General features: G+C 47.0%; 1 protein-coding gene across 6 annotated transcripts in view; it reads right to left on the bottom strand.

Moving 5' to 3' along the window:
* Positions 1 to 22,319, bottom strand: part of cchcr1 (coiled-coil alpha-helical rod protein 1) — a 52,179-nt gene extending 29,860 nt beyond the window's left edge. For 4 of the 6 annotated variants that reach the window (XR_011351916.1, XM_069919527.1, XM_069919531.1 and 1 more), the window contains exons 1-8: positions 22,150 to 22,318; positions 20,445 to 20,652; positions 17,121 to 17,466; positions 11,118 to 11,293; positions 10,280 to 10,415; positions 8,728 to 8,862; positions 7,353 to 7,496; positions 3,466 to 3,576 (exon numbers count right to left, since the gene is read on the bottom strand). Coding sequence is in view for 5 of the 6 variants with exons in the window: in XM_069919527.1 (XP_069775628.1) it covers positions 3,466 to 3,576; positions 7,353 to 7,496; positions 8,728 to 8,862; positions 10,280 to 10,415; positions 11,118 to 11,293; positions 17,121 to 17,466; positions 20,445 to 20,652; positions 22,150 to 22,210 (1,317 nt within the window). In the remaining variant the exon portion in view is untranslated. Of the gene's footprint in view, positions 1 to 3,465; positions 3,577 to 7,352; positions 7,497 to 8,727; positions 8,863 to 10,279; positions 10,416 to 11,117; positions 11,294 to 17,120; positions 17,467 to 20,444; positions 20,653 to 22,149 lie in introns of all 6 variants that reach the window. The other 2 variants (XM_069919528.1, XM_069919529.1) reach the window with 2 other exon arrangements.
* Between the last annotated feature and the right edge of the window lie 4,307 nt (positions 22,320 to 26,626).

Genomic DNA, 26,626 nt, shown 5'->3' with positions numbered 1-26,626 from the left:
TCTGTATACGCTAATCTTTGTGAGGTTTTTCAGTTGGTTGTTTTTCCAGACTCTTTTGTGTAGTCTTCCAAAGGCATTATTTGCCTTGGCGAATGTGTTGTCTATCTCGTTGTCGATCCTTGCATCCGATGAAATGGTGCAGCCGAGATAGGTAAACTGGTTGACCGTTTTGAGTTTTGTGTGCCCGATGGAGATGTGGGGGGGCTGGTAGTCATGGTGGGGAGCTGGCTGATGGAGGACCTCAGTTTTCTTCAGGCTGACTTCCAGGCCAAACATATTGGCAGTTTCCGCAAAACAGGATGTCAAGTGCTGAAGAGCTGGCTCTGAATGGGCAACTACAGCAGCATCGTCTGCAAAGAGTAGTTCACGGACAAGTTGCTCTTGTGTCTTGGTGTGAGCTTGCAGGCGCCTCAGATTGAAGAGACTGCCATCCGTGCGGTACCGGATGTAAACAGCGTCTTCATTGTTGAGGTCCTTCATGGCTTGTTTCAGCATCATGCTGAAGAAGATTGAAAAGAGGGTTGGTGCGAGAACGCAGCCTTGCTTCACGCCATTGTTAATGGAGAAGGGTTCAGAGAGCTCATTGCTGTATCTGACCCGACTTTGTTGGTTTTCGTGCAGTTGGATAACCATGTTGAGGAACTTTGGGGGGCATCCGAGGTGCTCTAGTATTTGCCAAAACCCTTTCCTACTCACGGTGTCGAAGGCTTTGGTGAGGTCAACAAAGGTGATGTGGAGTCCTTTGTTTTGTTCTCTGTACTTTTCTTGGAGCTGTCTGAGGGCAAAGACCATGTCAGTAGTTCCTCTGTTTGCGCGAAAGCCGCACTGTGATTCTGGGAGAACATTTTCGGGAGAGCAGCGTGATTTCCCTGTAGTTTGAGCAGTCTGATTTCTCGCCTTTGTTTTTGCACAGGGTGATGATGATGGCATCACGAAGGTCCTGAGGCAGCTTTCCTTGGTCCCAGCAGAGCTTGAAACGCTCATGCAGTTTGGCATGCAGAGTTTTGCCGCCAGCCTTCCAGACCTCTGGGGGGGGGATCCATCCATACCTGCTGCTTTGCCACTTTTCAGTTGTTCAATTGCCTTATATGTCTCTTCCCGAGTGAGGACCTCATCCAGCTCTAGCCTTAAGGGCTGTTGAGGGATCTGGAGCAGGGCGGATCTTGGACTGAGCAGTTGGCACTGAAAAGAGATTGGAAGTGTTCTGACCATCGGTTGAGGATGGAGATCTTGTCGCTGAGGAGGACTTTGCCGTCTGAGATGCGCAGCGGGCTTTGGACTTGGGGTGAGGGGCCGTACACAGCCTTTAGGGCCTCGTAAAAACCCCTGAAGTCGCCAATGTCCGCGCTGAGCTGGGTTCGTTTGGCGAAGCTAGTCCACCACTCATTTTGGATCTCCCGGCGTTTGCGCTGAAGATGGCTGCATGCGCGACGGAAGCCTCCCCCTCAATAATTGGTTACACAGGTTATATATCACGCCTCAAAAATTAGAAGAATGAGATCCAACATTATCAGATAGATGTTTTCGTTGTAAGAAGGAAATGGGAACAACAGTACAAAAGTGAAAATGTTTTGGGAAGAATTAAATCAGATACTAAATAAAATTACAAAAAGTAACATACCAAAAAATCCAGAGATCTTTCTTCTAAGTAACATATGAAGTAATGAATTAGGCGTCAAATTGGATAAAGTGCAAAAAAGATTTATTATGTTAGTCTTAGCAGTAGCAAAAAAATGTATAATGTCAACTTGGAAAATGGAAGAGAGCCTGAGAATACAGCAATGGTACATAGAAATGAATAAATGTATTCCATTGAAAAAAATGACATATAATTTAAAAAATAAAGTCACATTATTTGAACAAATTTGGGAACCATACATGGAACATATCAGAGAGGGCATGCCTTGGACCTCCACCCCCTAAAATGATGATAAGACAAAACAACTTGATTCAGTGTGTAAAAGTAGATGACACATTTTTCTTGTTTATTTTTCATTGCGTGAAGACATTGTTTCGTGGTTTTATCGTATTGTATATATTGAATATTTATTGGTTTTGGAGGGGGGCGAGAAGGGGGGAGGGAGGGTAGGGGGAAAAAAAGGGAGAAAACACCACTGTGTATATTTAATGAGAAATGTTTATATAAATTTTGGTTGATATGGTTCACAGTGTAAAAAAAAATTATAAAAAAAAGAATAGGCTCGACAGGTCGGATGGCCGACTCCTGTTCCTGTTTCTAATGTTCGTATGTCTAAAAACAAAGAATCACAGCAATGTACTGGAAGGGCAGGTCTAGCTTTTGTACATGGGCAACCCCATGTACTTGAACCCACAGCCTCCTTCCTCAAAGATCACAGAGCTGCCAGTGAAAGCCAAGGCTGTCACCCAAAGCCACAGACGATGTTTAAAGCTGCAGTCGACGTCTCGTGCTGCGGTCAACGTCTGGAGCGATCTTGCTTAAAGCACCCACTGATGAAATACTTTCCTCAGATACCCTTACTTGTGTATTAATGTACCATACCATATATGCCATCATATAGAACAGTGGTATTCAAACTGCCCCCCTCAACTCACATTCCACCTTAAGCAATCCCTATGCCATAAGGGATTGCTTGAGGTGGTAGACCACTGTTTTAATCGCCCCTAATTGGCATTGGGATTGCTTAAGCTGTCTTGAGGGGGAGTAATCTTGAAAACCAATGGAATAGACGATCCTCGAAACTTAAACATTTCACCTTCAAACCGGCGTCGTCCTGTACGCGTGGTCTAAAATCCATACGAAGTCTCAGCACCCCTGCCATCTTCCTGTCGGCTCTGACGCCATCTTGCGCATGCCCCTTTGGTTATTTGACAAGTCTCAGCACTCCCCCCGCAGGCTCCACATGCTCGGTCTGACGGCCGTTGGCTCGGTACAAGGCTTTAAACGGCCCGTTACAGGAGCAGGCAGTGGTTTATTTTAAAACATCCAAATAAAATTTAAACCTTTAAAGGCTCATTTGCTATTGAAATATTGTGATTTGTTTTTAAACAGCACCTGCTGGGTCAGTGCTGAGTCCCAGATTTGGGAGGGTTGTCTTATGCAAAGGGCATTAGTCAAAACCTACATTTTAAATGGAAATCCTGGGTCATCCCATAGAGTCATCCTGCGATAGTACGGACCTATCACCAATGTATATAGTTACAGTATCTAGAGTATGTAATGACTGTGCTTACAGCGATTGGCTGAGAACTTAGCCACGCCTACTGTCTGGGCCTTAAAGGGTTGTGTCCCGAGCCAGGTCGGATCATTCCGACTGGTCGGCCACCTGTGAAGAGCTCCTGTCTTTTGCTAATTAAAGCCTTGGTTTGGATCAACAAGTCTTTGGTTCTTTCGACGAGCTCTACACATCCTATACAGTACTTTTGTGCACGTGTACTTTGGCAAACATGTGCTCAGAATTTCTATTGCTTTCTTCGACTGCTTACCTGATTTTTGACTCGCTCCAGCTTGGTTTCTGCAATCCTGTCTTGTAAGCTGTGGACAAACAGTGCGTGCTCCCGACCTTTCACTGCAACCTCCTTCTCCAGGTCTGCGATCTGCATTGGAGTAAGAATTTGATCTGTTCGTGGCTCACAATAAAGATGCTGCTGAGTTAACAGGAGTGAGGTCTAATCTAATCTGAGAAGGCACAGAAAAACTCCAGTCAAAGCAAGAGCTCCCACTGCCACACGTGATTCAACAACTCCTTTGTTTCACTCCTTTGCAAAGGGGCAGTTTTCCAGATATCATCAAGATTTGTAGCATTTGGCCATCGACATATGTGAACTTTTGACTGCTGCCAAGAATTCCACAGCAGACAAATTGTTGGTCTTTCAGCCCACAGAGATGTCGGTGAGGGAACGCTGCTAACTGGCACATTCCAGGCTGCAGGAGTACATGCTGAGGCTTGATGCTCTGTGGGGAAGGACTACAATCTGGAGTCCTCCCATTACCGGGCACCGAGGGGAAGTCACTCAAACGACAGAGTTTTGGGGGGAGGGAGTAACGACAGGGTGTCATAGTGGTGAGAATCGTGTATTGAGAGAACAAATGTAACAATACGTTAATGAGAATATATAGATATGATTGAAGTTATGGGTATGGAAAGACTTTGGTTTCTTTTATGTAAATAATTTATTGTGAATAAAGTTTATTTTTGGAAAAAATGCAGACTAATTTATAATGGAAATTAAGAATGAAAAGTTGCAGAGAATGACTTCACCTTAAGTCGAATGAAATAAGTCAGTTTAAATTTAGACACACAGCGCGGTAACAGGCCTTTTTAGCCCACAAACCCGTGCTGCCCAATTACACCCAACTGACCTACAACCCCCGGTACGTTTTGAAGGGTGGAGGACACCGGAGACCCCTGGGGAAAGCCCATACAGACATGGAGAGAATGTGCAAACTCCTTACAGACAGCGCTGGATTTGAACCCCGGTCGCTGGCACTGTAACCGCTATGCCAACCGTGCTGTCCCGTGATTGGAAAACTTGTCAAGTTCAGGAACCAATGAAATAAGGTTACTTCTCCACTTATGAGTTTTCGACGTTACGATGGTACACTGGTGCTATATTTTATGATTTTTTTAAATAACTTTATTTATTGAACAAAAATTAAAGTACAGATATGTAATAAAGTTTAACCATAATACAAATTTTTCTCCTTCCCATTCCCTCCCTCCTCTAATCTACCCCCAGAAAAATATAAAAATAGTAATAAATGGAGCTAATACATATTTATCGGTAATTTGATACCGAGGATGGTGCCAATCCCATCTAACAGACCAAACCTACATATTTCATATATGGATTCCACATTTTAATAAAAAAATAATTATTATGCAAATTATAAGTTATATTTTCCAAAGGTACACAAATTCTCAATTCATTATGCCATCTTTGAATATTTAATTCTTCCATGCAATCCTATACATTTCCTAGCGACTGCTAAAGCTAATCGAATAAATGCCATTTGAAATTTGTCTAGTTTTAAACCCAAAGTCAACATTGTGGTATAGCCCAATAAAAATAAAAACGGATCAAGTGTTAGTTTAAATTTGAATAAACCTTCCAAAAACTCCATATAAAAAAGGCTTTACCTTTTCGCAAAACTGAATGGAAGAAAGTACCTATTTATTTTCTATATCTGAAGTACTAAAATCATATCTTTTAAATTCTTGGGAGTTGAATATAACTGATGTAAAAAAATTATAATGGACCAAACTATATCTCACATTAATTAATTAATCTAGTCATACTGTCCTCACACATAGTCCTCCACTCCTCCAGAGATATTGGAATAGATAAATCATTCTCCCATTTAATTTTCATTTTATACAAATCAGGTTTAGTCATCTTCTTTTGTAATAAATTTCTGAAATAAAACTTTTTTTTTAAACTCCATCAGTTAATAAACGTTCAAACTTAGATATTTTAGGTGATTTTAATTCATGCCCTAAATGATCTAATAACCAAGTACGTATTTGATAATATGCAAATAGTGTATTTGACTTCATTCCAACCTTTTCCTTTAATCTATTAAATGATAAAAACAATATATTTTATGATTAAAAATTGTTTTTTTCAGTGTGGAATAAAAGGTATTCAAAATTTAATTATAAAATAGGCTTTGTTTTAGATAGATTTGCCCAGCTAAGGCTATGGTAAGTGATCTGAGCATATTTAAGGTCGGCTTGGCTATCAAGTTCAACAGGTGCAGTATTCTTTATCGTCTTCCGATTTTTCCACTCACAATGGGTTTAATCGGAATGTAACCCCATTGTAAGTAGAGGAGCACCCGCACAAACGCATGCAGCATCAGGAAGAGACAATAATTGGGGCCAGTCTGTGCAATTAAAAACAAAACAACCCGCTGATTTGGGGGGGGGGGTGATTTGATTTCTCTGGATTTTCAGCATTGACTAATAGCTGCAAATGCACTTTCCCCCTCGAAAGTCGGACAGTGGACGAGAGACAAAAACTGCACTCCGTCCTGCCATCGCTAATGATATCTTTCTGGCATTTATCAACCGAGACTAATCCCCAACCCACAGGAATTTGGCACGGCATTCAAAAAGATTCCTGTTCCCAAGGTCTAATTCTGCCAGTGTCACCTGCTGACTGAAGCCACTCTGCTAACTTGTGTGCTGGGGCAGACGCAGGTTCTAGTATCGGCTGACTGGCTAAGACAGGCTCCTCAACAAACTCAGTTTTGCATCTCTCTCTCTCGGTACCCCCTCAATGGTGAAGCTGCGATTGGTATTTAATGCACAAGTCTGCTGAGAAACTCGGCAGGTTACACAGCGATTTAATCTCATTTTAATTTGGACAGACAGCACAGTTACAGGCCCTTTCAGCCCACGAGGCTGTGCAACTCAATTACCCCCCAATTAACCTTCAACCCTGGGTACATTTTGGAGGGCGGGAGGAAGGTGGAGCACCCGGAGGAAACCCACTCTGACATGGGGAGAGTGAAAAAACTCCTTACACACAGCCCTGGTGTCAAACCCCAGTCACTGATACCGACGCTCTCCACCACGCTAGCCCGCAGGAGATAGGGCGAAGTGGTTGTGATAGTCAAGGACATGGTTAAAAATATATCACTAACATTTTGGACCTGAGCCCTTAGTCAAGCTACGAGTCAACATCATGTAGGTGCTGGAATAAATGCAAGGACCAACCTGGGTTATGGGATAAAAGAACACAAGTAACTCCAGACACTGCAATATTGAACAAACAAAAGCTGGTGAGCTTCAGGCAGTTACATGGAGAGAGCTGGGCATGGTTAGCACCAGCGACCGGGGCTCAAATCCGGCACAGTTTCCAAGGAGTTTGTACATTCTTCTCTTGTCTGCATGGGCAACCTCCCACCACTCAAAATGTAGAGGGTTGCAGGTCAATTGAATGTATTTTGGACAGTACAGGCTCATGAGCCAAAAGGGCCCGTTTACCATGCTTCATGTCTAAATTAATCGAAGTTCTTCACACTGGGTGGGGGGGGAGGGGGTGGAATGGGCTGCCACCTGAAGTGGTGAATGCAGGCATTTTAATATTTAATATTTTTTAAAAATTTGGGCAGGCCCATGGATGGGGGAGGTATGGAGGGCGACGGACTGGGTGCAGGTCAGTGGGACCAAGCAGAAATATAGTTGGTGCAGCTAGAAGGGCTAAAGGGCCTGTTATTGTGCTGTAATCTTCTATGGTTCATCCCACCCTTGGAATAGGGCTGCAGCAGGGACCAGGAATTTCTGGCACTTCGAGTGGTACCTCCTGACAGATGAGGCTTCAAGCAGTCTGGGACAGCAGTAAGACCAGTAAAGGCTGGTCCTTACCTTGACCTGGAGATGATTGATATCATTGGTGTGACTGATCTCCTGTGACTTCAGCTGCACCATGAGAGCGAACACCTTCTCCCTCCAGCGAGTCACCAGCGGTGCCTTCTTCCCACCGTCCCCTCTCTGGATATCCAACGTGGGCTGGAAACACACAACAGAAAAACACATTGGCCTTCATAAATCTGCCTGGTACGGAGGCGCCAACCTTCTGGACGAGAGTAAACTCCAGAGGGTTGTGAACTCGGCCTGTGACTTTACAGGCGCCAGACTTCACTCCATCAAGGACATCGACACGAGGCGCTGTCTTAAGAAAGCAGTCTCTATCCTCACAGCACCCAGGCCATGCCCTCTTCACTCTGCTACCATTGGGAAAAAGGTACAGGAGCCTCAAGACGAGGAGTCAACAGCACAAGGACGGCTTCTGCCCTCCTGTCAGATTTCTGAATGACCAATGAACCAAAGACACTGCCTCACTATTCGTGCACTTATTTTCTTTTAATAGTAACGTTGTAAGATGAAGTGTTGAATGTGGGCTGAATTTTAACATTTAAGAAAAAAGTCGGCCAGGTCATGGATGAGAAGGTATGCAGGGCGATGGACCGGGTGCAGGTCAGTGGGACGAGGCCGAATACGATTTCGGCACAGGATAGAAGGGCCTGCTTTCTGTGCTGCAGTGTTCTATAGTTTCTAAAGAATCCCGTTATTTTGATTATTTCTCCACATTCTCGTCATTCCCCCACTCACCTACACATTCCGTATGAGTTGTCAATTAAAATGCACATTTGGAGGCTGGAACACACTGAGCAGTCACAGTGAGACCAGACACGCACACAGACAGCCCCAGAGGGCAGGACTGAACCTGGGTTATTGGTCAGTGTTATGGGGGCCTGGAAGGCCTTGCCAAGGGTGGTGGCAGCTGCTGAAACATTAGGGGCATTTAAGAGACTTTTAGGCACACAGACAGAAGAAAAATAAAGGGTTATGTGGTAGGAAAGGTTCTGTTTTGTTTTTGGTAGGAATATGTAGGTCGGCACACCACCAAGGGCCTCTACTGCACTGTAATGTTCTAGGTCTACGACATGATTTTGTTGAACACCAAGAGTCCATGGTGAAATTTAGAATTAGACCGCACCTTCGATTCCACTGGGAATATCAGCTCCGAGGCTTAGCCCAGGTTGTTCAAAAGCAAAATAGTGCACTTCCTTGAAATATGAATTTGAAAATAGAAGAAGCAGCCAATGGTCAGCATGTCAGACACCACTGTAGAGAGAGGACAGTATTAATACTTCAGGTGAAAGGTCTCCCTCCGCCTGATGCCAAATCGGTTTCTCTCCCTGATTGACCAAGTATTTCCAGCCCTTTCGGTTCTTACTTTAGCTCGGAGTGTGTTACTGGGGGCGTTGCTATGGTCGCTCTCCTGGATGGTGAGAATGTCCGTTAGCGAAGTCAGGCGCACATTGAGCAGCTGTACTGTGGCTGTCAGCGTCTCCCTCTCCTTCTCCAAATGCTGGCAAAATAATAGGGCGCAACAGTTTACTGCGAGGATCCAAACCATCCAGAACACAAGCAACAGTGGTACAGGAGGACAGCCCCATTATGTTACCGTCTCAAGGCGGTGGGGGGGGGGGGGGAAATCATGGGTTCACTAATAACAGCTGGCCTTGCCTGTGGACTCGAAGGACCCACACAGTCTGGGATTCTGGGATTCGTAAGGGAACTGACAGCAAGAAGGGCTCCCGTAGGGCCGTTGGATCTGGAGTGCGGGTTGCTGATGGTTTGAACTGAAGTCTGCGAGGCTGCAGGTAAAACCATGGACACTCATTTGCTCCCCTTTCTCCTCTTGTGTGCGGAGGTCACTAGACATGCTCAGGGCAACTCTTTGTTTGCCTTGGGGCAGACAAAAGCTGCAGGACGGTATATGGGACGATCCTGGAAACTTGGCCGGCTCTGATACAATCTCGTGAAGTCTCAACGTTCCTCCATGGTGTCCATCTGCCCAGTTTTGTACAGGGTTTAAATAGCCTGTTGCAGGAGCCAACAGTGGTTTATTTTAAAAAATCCCAATAAAATTTGTTATTAAAATATTGTAACTTGTTTGAGCAGCATCCACTGACAGCGGTAAGTGCCAGATATGGGAGAGTCGTCTCATGCAAAGGGCATCACTCAAAACCTACATTTTAGATGGAAATTCTGGGGTCATCCTATACCTTCATCCTAAAAACAGCATATATGGTATATACAGGTGCACAATCTTTTATCCGGACATCTAAAATCCAGAAAGCTCCAAAAACCGGCAATTTTTTCCTGGTGCTGGTACAGCGGAGGGAGATATAGAGAGACAGCAGTGTGACTTGGTTGGGAGGGCGGGGAGAGAGACAGCAAGATGACTCGGGCGGGGGGGTGGGTGGAGAGAGATGGCAGTGCGACTTGGGTGGGTGAGGGGGGAGGGAGACAGCAAGGCGACTCGGGCAGGCGGGGGGGGAGGGAGACGACAGCGCAACTCGGGTGGGCAGGGGGGAGAGAGACGGCAGCGCGACTCGGGCAGGCGGAGGAGGAGACAGCAGCGCCACTCGGGCGGGCGAGGGGGGAGAGAGACGCCAGCGCGGTTGGAAGGGGGTGGATATGGCAGCACAATTCAGGTGGACTTAAATCTGGGGCCGCTGGTTTTTGTTCTGAAATCCGGAAAAATCCGAAATTTGGAACACGCTGTTCCCCAAGGGTTCCGGATAAAGGATTGTGTACCTGTACTACATTTTTATTATTAAAGTATTATGTTAAAATAAAAGCAACTTTTGAACCATGAGGAATTCATTGTCATTCAAATACTGTAGGGAATGTGACTCACTCACATTTGATGGAATTATATTACTGAAGGTTTCTGCCTCATTTTGGACTTATGCGACAGCTGCCAAAGTCAAACTGACCTGATTCCTGCTGCTTAGCCATTCTTTCTCTTCCTGAGCCTCCTCCAATTGCCTCTCGTCCGGTACCAGATGTCCAATGTAAGTGCGGAGTTGCTGGACCAAGGAGCTTTGAGATTCAGAATTACATCTGGCTTTACTGTAGCAGTGAAAAGGGAGAAAAAAAATGTTCTATTTTATAACATTTTGATGCAGCAAGTCTCAAAGTGTATGACCAACTAATTAATGAACATATGAGTTAGAGCAGCACTTCTCAACCTTTATCTTTCCACTTTAAGTATTCCCTAGGCCATCAGTGCTCTGTAAGGAATTGCTTAAGATGGGATGAGGGTGTGAGACCTAATAGTCTCTGAAATATTTTGCTTGAGAAAAATTGTCATTGGCCCATTTCCTTTGGAGTTCTGAAACTGGGCACATAACGAGTCCATTCGGGATGATTAAAACAGTGGTTTTCAAACTTTTTTTAAAAACTGCTGCGGGTGAGGCACAACTGGGGCAGTCTACTGGCTGAATGTACGTACGGTCCTCTTTTCATGGGGGGAACTTTGGAGAACATTCACTTTTAAAATTTTAAACTTTTATTTAAATGTTTATTTATTTCCTCATTTTTTTTGCCAGTTGGTAGAATAACCGGATACTATGCATTTTACTGTACACCAAACAAACTCCTTACAGACTGCGTGGATTCAAACCTTTATGAAGAGGCTCAAGGCCAAAACGTTGGTTATGTATCTTTGCTCTATAAGGTACACTGACCTGCTGAATTACTCCAGCATGATGTTTTTACTTGCACAAATGCCACAGCCTTGTGGGCTAGGGAATAACCTAGGGTTTCACTTGCCTCAATTCTTCCCGCAGGGTGTCCCGTTCCTGGCCCATGGCCTCGAGCCTTTCCCTCAGGTGTGCTGCTTCGCACTGGCCTTTCTCTCGACCCTGCCGCAGCTCTTCTTCCAGCTCTGCCACCCTGCGCAGCAGCGCCTCCCGATCCCCATCCAGGGATTCAGGTGGGAGCAGCAGCTGTTGGGACCAGACAAAGAAAGCTTTTAACCTGCACAATAACTGCAGAAAATAGAACATCACAGCACACTGCAGGCCCTTCAGGCCACAATGTTGGACCAACCTATGAAACCCCTAAACCACAACAATCTAATTTTTCCCAACTTCACACCACTAACTCTATTTTTCTTATATCCATGTGCTTATTTAAGTCTTTTGAATGTACCAGCCCCCACTATCATCACTGGCAATGGATTTCAGACACCCATCAATTTCTGAGTTAAAAAAAATCTCTGAATCATCACTCCACTCACTTTAAGCTGACATACGCTGGTACCTTAATGTACTCTTGTAAGAGTCGATCCCGTGTAATAGTTGACCCCACATTTTTGGCCCGAAAATCGCACATTTTTGGTGTGATCCATGTAAAAGTCAACCGCTCCATTTTTGGTCCCTACCCGCCCACCCATCCGAGCTCCCAAAGCCCATTCCAGCTCCCGATGCCCTGATCCTCGTACCAGCTGCTCTCCCGCCAGAGCGCCCGACCTTGGTCTCTCCTAGGCCCTGGCTGCCTACCCATCCGGGCTCTGAAAGCCCTGAAGGTGGTCTTACCACCTGGTCCTAGCCAACCGAGCTCTCGAAGCCTTGAACAATGCAGGTGTTTACCCATGTAAAAGTCGACCCCTTCCAAATATGACCCGAAAAATTGGCCCAAAAAACTTGAATAATAAATGGGTAGATTGTATATGGTACAGATACAAAATCCTTTATCCAGAACCCTTGGGACAGTGTATTCCGAATTTCAGATTTTTCTGGATTTCAGAACAAAAGCCAGCTGCCCCAGATTTAAGCCCACCCAAATTGTGCTACCGTATCCATCCCCCTTCCAGTCGCACTGCCCTCTCTCTCCCCCCTCGCCCACCCAAGTTGCGCTGCCGTCTCTCTCCACCCCTAACCTGAGTCGCACTGCCGTCTCTCTCCCCCCCACCCGAGTCGTGCTGCCGTCTTTCTCCTCCCCCCCTGCCCGCCTGAGTCGCACTGGCTTCTCTCTCCCCCCTCGCCCACCCGAGTTGCACTGCCATCTCTCTCCCCCTCACCCACCTGAGTTACGCTGCTGTTTCTTTCCCCGAGTCGCACTACCATCTTTCTTCTCCCCCCCACCCGAGTCACACTGCTTGCTGTCTCTCTCCCCCCTCGCCCACCCGAGTCGTGCTGCCATCTCTCTCTCCCTCGCCCACCCAAGACATGCTGCCGTCTCTACCCCCCGCCCAACCTAATTGTGTTGCCGTCTCTCTCTCTCTCTCTTCTCTCCCCTCACCCACCCGAGACATGCTGCCATCTCTCTCTCTTCCTCTGCTGTACCAGAACCAGGAAAAAAAAATGCCGATTTTTTTTGGGAGCTTTCTAGAAAAACCAGAATAGGTTGGTTGGTAATTGGCCTCTTTAAGTTGCCCCTGGTGTGCAGGTGAGTGATAGAATCTGGGAGTGAGGGTTGGGGAGTAGGGTGGTAAGGATGTGTGAAGAATAAATGGAAGTGTAAATGGGAGCTAGATGATTGACAGAAACCCCTGCAACTGAAATGAGTGCCTCTTAACTTTGGATGAGAAAGGCTAGTAATTTTGAGTCATCCATCTGGTTCCTCCTCAGCTCGACACAAGGATTAGCGGATTTTACCCATTCTCCTAATCTAGCCAAGTCTCTCTGCAGCCTTTCCGCATCCTCATCCCCACCAACCCTGCAATTTATTTTGGAATCCTCTTCAATGGTATCAGCTACACTGGTAGATGAAATACGATGTATAAAGTTGTACAAGTTGGTGGAAGAAGTAGACGAGCAGACTATTTGGATGGGGATATAATTCAAAATTGAGAGGTGCATAGGGACTTGGGAGTCTTCATGCGGGATACCCTAGAGGTTAACCTCCAGGTTGAGTTGGTGGTGAAGAAGGCGAATGCAGTGTTGGCGTTGTGATGGAATATTGAGGAGTGTTTTTGAGAGATGAATTGGTAAAATTTGAGTAGGTTACATACACACACTTTAAAACAGATCTTATTTGAAATACTGAAGAATTCATAGTCTGTGACTTTACAGAAACTGTAGAGAATGCTATGCATATTTCACAAGTAGGTGCTAATTGAAATGATGTCATGAAATGAATGAGCTATTGTCTTGGAAGAACAACCAGAGCCAGGTTATCTGTGTTGGTCCTTTTTGCAAGGCTTTTGACCTCTCTGCAAAGTGCTCACTCAGAGGTCATTGAGAGGAACTCCTGTTGTTTGCTGGAAGGGAGGGGGGGGGGGTTGCAAATAAGAGAGAGAAGGACATGTTGCTGGCAGTTTGAATCTCAGATAGAGAGAGAGACAGAAAAGACTCTTTGATTGTGGGTGACACAGACAGCTGTAACAAGCCAGGAGAAGCTTGTTGGAACTGAAACAGAAGTTCCAGAGTGGCGGATGGCTGGAAGTGCTATCTGATGTTTCTCTTGGAATAAGTGGAACAGAAAGGAACTCTGTGATTGTCTGAAAGAAAGAGGTTATCATCTGGAGAACCCTGATGGGGCAAATTTCATCAGCAAGACATTGAGGTGACTAACGGTGGTACCTCAGTTGTAGAAATCCTGGAACCACACATCCTCTCTCTGCAAACCTACAAGAACCTTCCTGAGTGGTAACCATTTACCTTTCGAGCACCAAAGCCTAGTGAACTTTATACATGTTACATTTTGTGCACAGTACAAGAATTGCCTGCAACTAGAGAACTTGGAAGAATGAGAAGTGAGATTGGACTGTGAACCAAAGAACTTTCTAAAATTTACACACACATTACATACACGTGTGCTTAAAATTAGAAGAGGGTTATGTTAGGTTACTTAAGTTAATAGAGATAAGTTAAAGTTTGATTCTGTTTTCATGTTTAAAGATTAATTAAAACAACTTTTGTTTAAGTAACAATTTGTTGTGGTGAATATCTATTGCTGTTGGGTTTTGGAATCCTTTGGGCTCGTTACACAACATAGTAGAAGCTGATTCCAGCCACTGAGACCTGTGCCGCCCAATTACACCCAACCAACCTGCAGCCCCATATGTTTTGGAGGGTGGGAGGAAGCCAGAGCACCTAGGGAAAACCCACGTACAAACTGCTTACAGACAGTGTTGGGATTCGAACCCGGGTAATAACAACGTTTTAGAGGAGCACAATAGAGTCTCTTGGCAACCGCAAAGCATAATATCTGAGGTCAGGACAGAGGATGATAACGACGGCTGAGAAAAGGACTCAGAGAATTGTTAAGGACCATTACTGAGCCTGCAGTATTGGCAGCACGCTTAGTGCAACGCTATTTCAGCTGGCGACAGGGGTTCGAATCCGGTCCTGTCTGTGAGGAGTTCATGCGTCCTCCCACATCTGCGTGGGTGCTCCAGTTTCCTGCCACCCTTCAAACTGTACGGGAGCTGTAGGATAATTGGGCAGAATGGTTTCATGGGCTGGAAGGGCCTGTAAGCTTGCTACATGTCCAAATTTTAAAAAAATCTTTGAGTTACTACCTTCAATGAAGAAGTAGAGGAGCATAAAAACCAGGACTGTCAGGATGGTAAACAGCTTCTTCCTGCTGGCAGTAAGACTGTTGAACAATCCTAGAAACCTGTAAATTATTCTTGTATATATTTATTTTGGATTGCTATGTACATGTTGTTTGTGTGCAGGGTGCACTGTGGATCTTCTCTATGGACCATAGATACGTTGCTTCGTTGGGTCGTCAAGTTTATTGTCATCTGATTGCACAAGTACAACCCGATGAAACTGTGTTCTCTGGTCCTCAGTGCAAAAACACGCAGGCACACACCAGTCACAATACAAGCAGTGCCCGTGCAGGACAAAAATGCGCAGAGGAGATTTACCAGGAGGTTGCATGGATTAGAAAATATGTCTTATGAGGCAAAGGTTTGCCGAGCTGGGACTTTTCTCTTTGGAGTGAAGAAGGACGACAGGTGACTTAATAGGTCTACAAGATTCTTAGAGGTAGACAGCCAGCGCCTGTTTCCCTGTAGCAAACACCAGAGAATGTCTGTACAAGGTGAAGGGAGGAAAATTTAAGGGAGACATCAGGGGTAAGTTTAAAAAAAAAACAGAGAGTGTGGGTGCCTGGAATGCCTTACCAAGGGTGGTGTGGAGGCTGAAACATGAAGGACATTTAAGAGACTCTTAGACAGGCACATGGATGAAAGAAAAATCGAGGATTTGTGAGGTAGGGTTTCGTTTTTTTTGGTAGGAATTTACAGGTCGGCACATTGCACTGTATTGTTCTATGTTCTAAGCATCCAAATAAAGAAATAGATATTGTTTTGTATATACGAGTTTCAGATGGTCAGTGTGAGCAGTTCCTTTGGTCATTCAGCATTCTCACTGCCCGTGGGAAGATGTTCCTCAACCTGGTGGTGCTGGCTGTTGTATTTGTATCTGTTCATTCAAAGGACAATAACCTTGAACTTGGCACTGCCATAGTGTCACACTACGCTAATGGTGCTGCCCACAAATTAAATTAATCACATTGTGACAGCGGATATAGAGGTGTTTGGGAGATAAATTGGGAAAGGTTTGTTAGAGCAGGTCACACACAAACACTTTAAAACACAGACTTTTTGCAGTAGCTTTAGCTCAGAGACTCATGATGGACTGTTATTTGCAAAAGGCAACAAATGTAACAACAGGCAGTAGCAGCTCTGTCTGAAAAACAGAATTTACTGTCTGGAAGGTCATGTGATCTTTGCAGGCAGAGAGCAGAAAAAACAGGCTTTGCTCTCAGAGTTAGAGAGACAGAGCGAAGAAACACAGATATTGGTTCCAGAGGGACAAGCTTTGGAAGCCGGCCTGGTCAAAGGAGAGGACTGGTTGTCCAGTGTTTCCCTTGGAATAGGAGAAACAAAAAGGAACTCTCTGGTGACCTGAAAGAAAGAGGTTATCATCTGGAGAACCCTGAAGGGGCAAGTTTCATCAGCAAGACACTGGAGTGGCTGATTAAGAAGGAATCAGTTGTGGATGTCCTGGAGCAAGAAGACTCTCTAAAAACCAACAAGAACCTTTCTAAGTGTTAACCATTTAACTGTTCAGCACCAAAGCCTGGTGAACTTTATTAATGTGAACTTCTGTGCACAGTTCAAGAATGGCCTGCAACCAGTGAGTTTGGACTGTGAACCAAAGAACTTTGATGAACTTACACACACATTACACACACGTGCACTTAGCATTTGAAGGGGGTTAAGTGAGTCAATAGAGATAAGTTAAAGTTTGATTCTATTTTCATGTTCAAAGATAATTAAAAGCAACTTTTGTTTACGTAATCATTTGTCTTGGTAAGTATCTATTGTTGCTGGGTTTTGGGGTCCTCTGGACTTGTAACCACATTCAGGTGGTTTTAAGTATAAAAAGCTTTGAGAGGAACAGGAACCAGCTTTTCTGTGACCACATCAATCACTGAGTGTCCATCCACAATGAAGGAAATGAGCAGGTCTCAGGCAGCATCCAGAGGTAGAAATGGTCAGTCAGTGTTTCGGGTCAGGACCCTTCATCGAGGTTGCTTTATGCTCCTCACCTGTGCTAATCCTGATTTATCATCTATTCACTGCATTTAAAGTTCTCCCTCATGCCAGGATTATTAGCCAAGGAATTTAATTGCAGTGCCCTTTGACCCTGTAGATCTCCTCTGACCATGGGAGCAGTGATCGGCATCTTGGATGCCCAAAGTATTAATACGAAACTTGGAGGCAACAACACATTGAAGAGAGCTTGATGTTTTTTTTGAGGGGGGGGGATGGGTTGGTTCACAGTCATTACTCTTTTGACTGGAGGATACCTGGGATGTGCAGCGATGCCTCCCTGCTGACCTGTTTCCCTCGCTGCTCTTTTCTCCTGGTCTGGGCGGCGAACACTCCCTCACCTCCTCCAGCCTGTTCCTCTGCCGCTCCTGCGCCAACTGCGACTTTGGCCGCACGTCCCGGTCGTACAGTTGCGACAGGTCCGCCCCCGGCCTCTGTTGCAGCTCGCTCAGCTGCTGGGCCAGGCAGCCAAGCAGGCGGTCCTTCTCGTCAACGGCTGCTGCCTCCTGAGCCGTCACGCTCCTCAGCAACTCTGCCTGATGCTCCTCCTGTTTCTGCTCAGCCAGCTTGCAGGCCAGCATTGTTCTCTCCTGCTCCAAGGGTCTGTGCAAGTTAACAAATCACAAGGCAAGATCACATTCTATTTCCAAAAATAAACGTTCCCCTTAAAAATGCACAACTGTGCAAAGCCATTTTACATTCATGTTGCCATGTACAATTCAATTCAAACCAAAACCACCTGTAAATTGGAATTTTCCATCTGGGTCCCCTCCAACGTGATGGCATGAACATCAATCAATCTGGTTTCTGCTCACCCACTCTCCATTCTCCTTCTCTCCATTCTCCTTCTCTCCATTCTCCTTCTCTTCCCCATCCTCCCTGACCTCCTTCCCCATCCTCCTACTCCACCCCGTCCTCCTCCTCCTCTCCCCCGTCCTCCTCCTCCTCCTCTCCCCCGTCCTCCTCCTCCTCTCCCCCGTCCTCCTCCTCCTCTCCCCCGTCCTCCTCCTCCTCTCCCCCGTCCTCCTCCTCCTCTCCCCCGTCCTCCTCCTCTTCTCCCCCGTCCTCCTCCTCCACTCCCCGTCCTCCTCCTCCTCTCCCCGTCCTCCTCCTCCTCTCCCCCGTCCTCCTCCTCCTCTCCCCCGTCCTCCTCCTCCTCTCCCCCGTCCTCCTCCTCCTCTCCCCCGTCCTCCTCCTCCTCTCCCCCGTCCTCCTCCTCCTCTCCCCCGTCCTCCTCCTCCTCTCCCCCGTCCTCCTCCTCCTCTCCCCCGTCCTCCTCCTCCTCTCCCCCGTCCTCCTCCTCCACTCCCCGTCCTCCTCCTCCTCTCCCCGTCCTCCTCCTCCTCTCCCCCGTCCTCCTCCTCCTCTCCCCTGTCCTCCTCCTCCTCCCTGTCCTCCTCCTCCCCGTCCTCCTCCTCTCCCCCGTCCTCCTCCTCTCCCCGTCCTCCTCCTCCCCGTCCTCCTCCTCCCCCCGTCCTCCTCCTCCCCCGTCCTCCTCCTCTCCCCCGTCCTCCTTCTCTCCCCCATCCTCCCTGTCCTCTTTCTCTCCCCTATCCTCCCCATTCTCCTTCTCTTCCCCATCCTCTCCATTCTCCTTCCCTTCCCCATCCCTCTGTCTCCTTTGCTCCAGTTCTCTATCCTTCCCTCTCCATTCACAGAGATATTCCCCCCCCCCCCACTCCCCATTTGCAGGTACACCCTCCCTTCTTTATCTACCAGTTACCTCCTGCCTCTCCCCACCATAATGTTCGGGCTCCTCTCCACATTTTATTCATACCTTAATGAAGGGATCAAGCCTGAAACAATTGGTCATGTACCTTTATCTTTGCTGCATAAACTACACTGTTTGACCTGCTGAGTTTCTCTAGCATTGGGTTTTTACTTCAATCACGATGTCTGGAGACTTTCATGTTTTACTCTTCATTTAAATATAGCACAGTATCCGGCCCTTCCAGCCCAAGAGTCTGTGCTATCCAATACCCCAATTAACCTGCAACCTGCACATTTTGACATGTGAGAGGAAACAGGAGAACCTGGGTGAAACCCAGGCAAACACGGTCCCCACAGCGCAGGATTCACACTCGAGTTGCTGGCTCTGTGCTAACTACTATACTCTCGTGTTACTTTATACTGAGGTGTTAGCATTGTTGCACTACATAGCATACATGCAGCCCCCTGGGGTAACATCTCCTGCAGTTTGAGTCTCATGTTCAAATTGTTTCAATTGATTTTGGGGGGAGTGGGGTGAGATTATCGACCAAGTGCTTCAGAATAATTTCCCAACCTCCCCTTGAGTTCTGCCTTCCTAAATCACTGCAGTCCTTTGGATGAAGGTGCTCCCATAATGCTGCTGGCAGGCGATCTTCAGGACATTCATTCGTCAGGAGATTGAGAGGACATATTGAAACTCCACAAATCTCTGGTGAGACCAGTATTGTGTTCATTTCTGGTCACCTCATTATAGAAAAGATATGGAAGCCATGGAGAGGGTACAGAGGTGGCTGCCTGGATTGGAAAATATGTCTTATGAGGCAAGGTTAGCAGTGCTGGGACTTTTCTCTTTGGAGCGAAGGATGAGAGGACACTTGATAGAGGACTGGAAGATTCTGAGAGGCAAAAGTAAGGTAGACAGCCAGTGCCTTTTTCCACATGGTGGGAATGGCAAACACCAGAGGACATGTGAAGGGAGGAAAGTTATTGATGGTTTACACAGACAGTTGTGAGTACCTGGAATGCCTTACCACTTGCAGGGGTGGTGGTGGTGGCTGAAACATTTGGGGGCATTTAAGAGAACCTCTCACAGGCAGACGGATGAAAGAAAAATAGAGGATCACGAGGGAGGAAGAGGTTGCTAGTTTTTATTGGTGGGAATATCCAAGAACATCCAGGGCCAAAGGGCCTGTACTGTGCTGTAGCGTTCTATGCTCTACACAGAGGCAGTGAAGATGAGGCAACAGATTTCCAAAGAGGAGAACTTGGAGGTGGTCACTCAGGTGCATTTGTTCCTGTGGTAGTGGCCGTGGATTTGGGAGGATGAATGGAATAGCCACGGTGAGTAATTGCAGTGCAGTTTGTTGGAGAACACACCGCGTCTGCTGTGCACAGGTGAACTGAATGTTTAGGGCAGTGGATGGAGTGACGCTCAGGCAGGTTTGCTTCTTCCTGGATAGTGTCAAGCCCCCCCACCCCACCCCGAGTGTTGCAACATTGCAAAGAAGGCACATCAGCGTCTTGACTTCCTCAGGAGTTTGCGGAGGTTTGGCGTGACATCAGAGACCATGGCAAACTTCTACAGATGTGTGATGGAAAGTGTGTTCAGGAACAGCTGCTACCCTTCCACCAGCAGACTCCTCAATGCAAACTCAATCAAACTCATTTAAGGACTTTTATTTTTCTAATCTATTGTGCAGTCAGTTTATTTACCTTTATTTGTTTACATGTATACTTTGAGGCAGTTTTATTTTGCACTGCCAATAAGAGGTAATTCTGCTGCACCCGCAGGAAAAAGAATCTCAGGGTTGTATGTGATGTCATGTATGTACTCTGACAATAAATCTGAAATCTAATCTCATCTGACACACCTGGCTCCATTGGAGATGTGTTCCTTTTCGAATTCTGAGCGTCCCCTGGATGATGGCCCCTGCATTCTCCTCAGACGTTCATTCTCTTGCCTCAGTTCCAGGATGTCTTTGGTAGCCTTGGACAGGGCAGCCAAAGGGTTTTTGTCCAACTGCAGTGGGGCATGGGTTCGACTCCTGAAGTATGATGGTGGAATCAAGTCCTCTGGTCCTGTCAATAAGAACAAGTTTCCCTAAACACTCCATGAAACATCATTAGAAAACCAGAACCTTTAGCTTAATTAAATGCAGGTGAGTTATTTATTAACCAAAGCATTTAAGTTTATGGTTTCATACTGACCTCTTAAAAATCTGAGTTTCAAAAATTTATCTTACTTAACCCTTTGTACTCCGTCCATTTTTAACCTTTCATCATATATACTCCAATCTGGGTATCTGGGTAAATCTTTACAGTATTGAAGTACAGCAGATGGTTGGGTATCAAACCAGTCCCAGAAAACCTAGACCTAGAGTACATGCGCTTATGGTAGTAACGGAAGATACAGGTCCAAACGGTTAAAATTCAATCCTGTGACCATTTCTACTTATGGATACTGTCCAACTGCTGAGCTCCTCCAACAATTCTTTGCTGTAAATCAGTGGTTTTCGAACTGCCTCCCACACACGATCCATGTTAAGAAATCCCTATGCCATCATTGTTCTGTGATTAGTAAGCGATTGCTTAAGGTGATAATGTGAGTGGAAAGAAAAAGTTGGAAAACCACTGCTCTCGACCCAATTGTTATTGAAATATTTTGCTTGAGAACCATTGTCATTGGCCCATTTAGAGTTCTGAAACCATGCACATAACAAGCCAATTAAGTACAGTTAAAACAGTGGTTTTCAAACCTTTTTCTTTCCACTCACTTTAAGCACTCCCTTACTAATCACAGAGCACTTAGGGCATAGCGATTGGAACTTGAGTTTAGGCAGGCAGTTTGAAAACCACTCCTGTAAATACATCTGTTGAATTCACCTTGAATATGCATTTTGGCAGTGGTTCCCAATCTCTCAAGCCTTTCTCCATATCTGAATTCCCTAACATTAGGCATGTTGAAGGCAATTTGTGTGATACCTTCACCATTACCTCAGCACATGTCCCAAAGCCGTACACAATTTAAGCACGCTCTTACTTCAACTTTACATGGTTTTCGCTTTGCTGTACTAGGGTATGCAATGGATAATTCACAAAAAAAACCTAAGATCTCCTAATTCACTGCTATTTGATCATCAGTTCAGTTCAATCCAAATCCAATTTCGCCAGAAGATTGTCTCTTTGTATATTATTTTCTTTTCACTATAAAAGGGTCACCTTCCAATTTCAAGGATACGTTCTCCTTAATCTTTAGGTCTCCCTTTACATCAGGAGCCCACCTTTCCCTCCTATATCAGGCACATAACATTCACTTCTCTCCATTAAGGATCTACAGAAATCAGAAGATCAGTGGGAGCAAAAGAATAATCGACATTTTACTCTCCATCATTCTCAACCAGCCGAGTTCTGACAACAGATTGTGTTTAGGTATCTTTGACCCTCCTCTACACAAACCATATACATGTCATTATCAGAGATCGATAGGTTACTCCCCAAATCAGAAATATAACAGGTCTCTCCCCTAATATGAATGACACTCCCACCCTCCCAATATTTCTGTTTAATTATTTGTACCTATTTTGCTCCTAAAAGTTGCTGGTGGCTCCAGTTCTCTGCCCGGCCTCTCTGTCATCATCCTCTCACCATTATTCAGTATATGGATTATATTCCCCTCATCTCTCTCCCTCTGCCTCTCTCCCCTCCTTTCTTCTCCCCACCTCTCCTTCTCTGCTCCCCTTCTCTCCCCCTCCCCGAGTCTCGCTCCCCTCTCTCCTATCCCCCCTCTCTCCTATCCCCCCTCTCCCCTAGCCCCCCCTCTCCCCTAGCCCCCCCTCTCTCTCCAAGCCCCCCCTCTCTCTCCAAGCCCCCCCTCTCTCTCCAAGCACCCCCTCTCTCTCCTAGCCCCCCCTCTCTCTCCTAGCCCCCCCTCTCTCTCTCCTAGCCCCCCCTCTCTCTCCTAGCCCCCCCTCTCTCTCCTAGCCCCCCTCTCTCTCCTAGCCCCCCCTCTCTCTCCTAGCCCCCCTCTCTCTCCTAGCCCCCCCCTCCCTCTCCTGGCCCCCCCTCTCTCTCCTAGCCCCCCCTCTCTCTCCTAGCCCCCCCTCTCTCTCCTAGCCCCCCCTCTCTCTCCTAGCCCCCCCTCTCTCTCCTAGCCCCCCCTCTCTCTCCTAGCCCCCCCTCTCTCTCCTAGCCCCCCCTCTCTCTCCTAGCCCACCCTCTCTCTCCAAGCCCCCCTCTCTCTCCTAGCCCCCCTCTCTCTCCTAGCCCCCCCTCTCTCTCCTAGCCCCCCTCTCTCTCCTAGCCCCCCCTCTCTCTCTCCTAGCCCCCCCCTCTCTCCTAGCCCCCCTCTCTCTCCTAGCCCCCCTCTCTCTCCTAGCCCCCCTCTCTCTCCTAGCCCCCCTCTCTCTCCTAGCCCCCCCTCTCTCTCCTAGCCCCCCCTCTCTCTCCTAGCCCCCCCTCTCTCTCCTAGCCCCCCCTCTCTCTCCTAGCCCCCCCTCTCTCTCCTAGCCCCCCCTCTCTCTCCTAGCCCCCCCTCTCTCTCCTAGCCCCCCCTCTCTCTCCAAGCCCCCCCTCTCTCTCCTAGCCCCCTCTCTCTCTCCAAGCACCCTCTCTCTCTCCTAGCCCCCCTCTCTCTCTCCTAGTCCCCTCTCTCCTAGCCCCCTCTCTCTCTCCTAGCCCCCTCTCTCTCTCTCCTAGCCCCCCCTCTCTCTCTCCTCGCCCCCTCTCTCTCTCCTCGCCCCGTCTCGCTCTCCTAGCCACCCTCTCTCTCCTAGCCCCCTCTCTCTCTCCTCGCCCCGTCTCGCTCTCCTAGCCCCCCTCTCTCTCCTAGCCCCCCCTCTCTCTCCTAGCCCCCCCTCTCTCTCCTAGCCCCCCTCTCTCTCCTAGCCCCCCTCTCTCTCCTAGCCCCCCCTCTCTCTCCTAGCCCCCCTCTCTCTCCTAGCCCCCCCCTCTCTCCTAGCCCCCCCCTCTCTCCTAGCCCCCCCCTCTCTCCTAGCCCCCCCTCTCTCTCCTAGCCCCCCTCTCTCTCCTAGCCCCCCCTCTCTCTCCTAGCCCCCCTCTCTCTCCTAGCCCCCCCTCTCTCTCCTAGCCCCCCTCTCTCTCCTAGCCCCCCTCTCTTCTCAAGCCCTTCTCTCTCCCCAATCCCCCTCCATCCCCCAGCCTCTCCCTCGCCTCCTAGTCCCTCTACCTCCCTCCAGCCCCTCTCCCTCCCTCCAGCCCCTCTCCCTCCCTCGCCGAGCCTCTCCCTCCTCCTACTCTCCGCTTCCTCCTGTATGTCTCCTTCTCTTCCTCCTCTCCTCTCCTCTCCCCTTCCTTCCCCCCCCTCGCTATCTTTCTACTCCCGTCTCTTCTTGCTCCCCCTCACTGTCAGCCGCTTCGCGGGACCTCGCCGCACCAATAACATTCCGTTGACGTGTTGCGCCCTTAGCCGTCCGGTGGAGAACCTCAGCGACGACGAGTCGGTCCACATATCAAGCTGCACACTTGCAGGACTGAAAGTATACTGAGCTGACTTGCAGTGGCACATTTCCGTGGGATTGCCAATTTAATTTTCTTTCATTTTTTCGCAACGGTCCACATATCAAGCTGCACACTTGCAGGACTGAAAGTATACTGAGCTGACTTGCAGTGGCACATTTCCGTGGGATTGCCAATTTAATTTTCTTTCATTTTTTCGCAACTATTGCAAAAGTTTACTAATTTTAATGGTGTGCAAAATATGGGATGAATGATCTATTTGTTAAAATATTAACAATACAATCTGGTCCGTGATGTCAGTTCTATATATATAACCTATATAACCATTACAGCACAGAAACAGGCCAATTTGGCCCTTCTAGTCCATGCCGAACACTTTGTCCCACCTAACCCCATTGACCTACACTTGACCCATGACCTTCCATTCCTTTCCTGTTCATATACATATGCAACTTCTCCTTAAGCGCTAATATTGAGCCTGCTTCCACCACTTCATCTGGAAGCTCGTTCCACACATCCACCACTGAGTGAAAGTCCCCCCTCACATGACCTCTAAACTTTTGCCCCTTTCTCTCAACTAGAGTCCTCTTGTATTTATCTCCCCACATCAATTCTATCCATACCTCAATAATTCTAAATACCTCAACCGAATCCAACCTCAACCTTTTATGCTCCATGGAATAAAAACCTTGCTTAACATTTCCCTATAACTTTGACTAGTGGTTTTCAAACTCAAATTCCACCTGAAGCAATCCCTACACAAAAGTGCTCTGTGATTTAATAAGGGTTTGATCCAGGTGGTAAGAAAGGAACCATCTAAATCCTATGGGATGGGATAATTACACACAATTAACCTACAATCCCTTATGATTTGGAGAGTGGGAGGAATCCGGAGCCCCAAGAGGAAGCACACATATTCATGGGGAGAGTGTACAAACTCCTTACAGATGCCGCTGGATTCAAACCGATTCGCTGGCGCTGTGATAGCGTGTGCTGACTGCGCCGCCAAATCAGTAGATTCTGATTTGATGTTTTTTCCTTTGCACATCCTTACATCGATGCAATGTAGCCGAAGGTTCTTTCTCTGTAGACGAGTAAACCCAATATTTTTCACGGAGTTGATTTATTCATTGTCATGTGTTCCGAGGCATAGGCTTTGAGGGCCACCCAATGGACTGAGAAACACAATAGAGGCAGCTTCTGGAATCTTGAGAAACCAACAGCAGGTCAGACAGCACCCATGAGTCGAAATGGACACTCAGTGTTTCGGTTCTGGACCCTTTATTGAGACAAAATGGGTTTTGACTGGGGAGGAGCCAAGAGGTGATGGCGTATGAGGCGGAAGGTGTGAAAGGTTGAGATGCGGGTAGAGGGAGAAGCTATCGAGGGTGGGGGGACGAGTAGGAAAGAAAGAAATTAAATCTACATGAGCTGGTAAAGAAGGGTTAGAAACAGTCGAATCGGATGGGGGTTTATCTAAAGTTAGAAAAAAAATCAATGTTTATGTCATTAGGTTTAAGGCTGAACAAGGAGAATCTGATGTGTTGTTCCTCATATTTAGAACAGATAACATAACACTTTACAGTACAGGACCTTCAGCTCACGATGCTGTGCCGACCTAAATACCCTACCTGACAATAACCTTCCATACCTCACACCCATATCCCTCTATTTTTCCTGTATCCATGTACCTGCTTAAGTCTTTTAAATGTCCCCGTTTTTCCATCCTCCACCACCACCACCACCCCTGGCAGGGACACTCTCTGTGTGAAAAACCAACCACTGATGTCTCCCTTAAACTTTTCTTCCTACGCTTTGTACAGGTGTCCTCTTGGTGTTTGCTTCCCTTATCCCAGGAAAAAGGTGCTGGCTACCTAACTTCTTTATGCCTCTCATAATCTTGTAGACTGCCATAAAATTACATCTCGTCCTTCTTCACTCCCAAGGGGAAAGCCCGAGGTCTGCTAATCTTCCCTCCTAAGTTATGTTCTCCAATCCAGACGGCACCCTGCCCATCCTTCACCCCTCACGGTTCACCAATCCCCCCACTGCCGCCCTGCCCAACTCCTACCTCTCACTTGTCCTAATTTTTCTGGTCCCCTCTCCGTCTTGAGAAAAGGTTCCAGTTCCAAAGCATTGACCATTTTGTCTCCCAATGATGCTGCTCGATCTGCTGGGAGCTCCTCCACCAGATTCCAGTCTCCTGTTTTCCCTTTCCTTTCAATCACAAAGAAGGCTCACCAGCGATTAGACTCTGTGAGGAGCTTGAGGAGATTCAGTATGTAAGCGAAAAACTTCAACAGGTGTACCATTCTGGCTGGAGGTGCCAATGCTCAAGACGAGAAGGAAAAAAAAACTCCAGAGGGTTGCCTGAGACTTCGCAGGCATCAGACCACTCCATTGAAGACCTCTACAAGATGCGGTGTCTTAAGAAAGCAGCCTCTATCCTCAGGGACCCCCAGCACCACCCAGGCCGTGCCCTCTTCACTCTGCTACCATTGAGAAAAAAAGGTACAGGAGCCTGAAGACGAGTGTCCAGCAGCACTTCTTCCCCTTCTCATAGATTGCTGAATGAACA

The sequence above is a fragment of the Narcine bancroftii genome, chromosome 2 (assembly GCF_036971445.1).
Source record: "Narcine bancroftii isolate sNarBan1 chromosome 2, sNarBan1.hap1, whole genome shotgun sequence".
Lineage (NCBI taxonomy): Eukaryota > Metazoa > Chordata > Chondrichthyes > Torpediniformes > Narcinidae > Narcine > Narcine bancroftii.
This window is presented reverse-complemented; position numbering and strand designations above follow the sequence as displayed.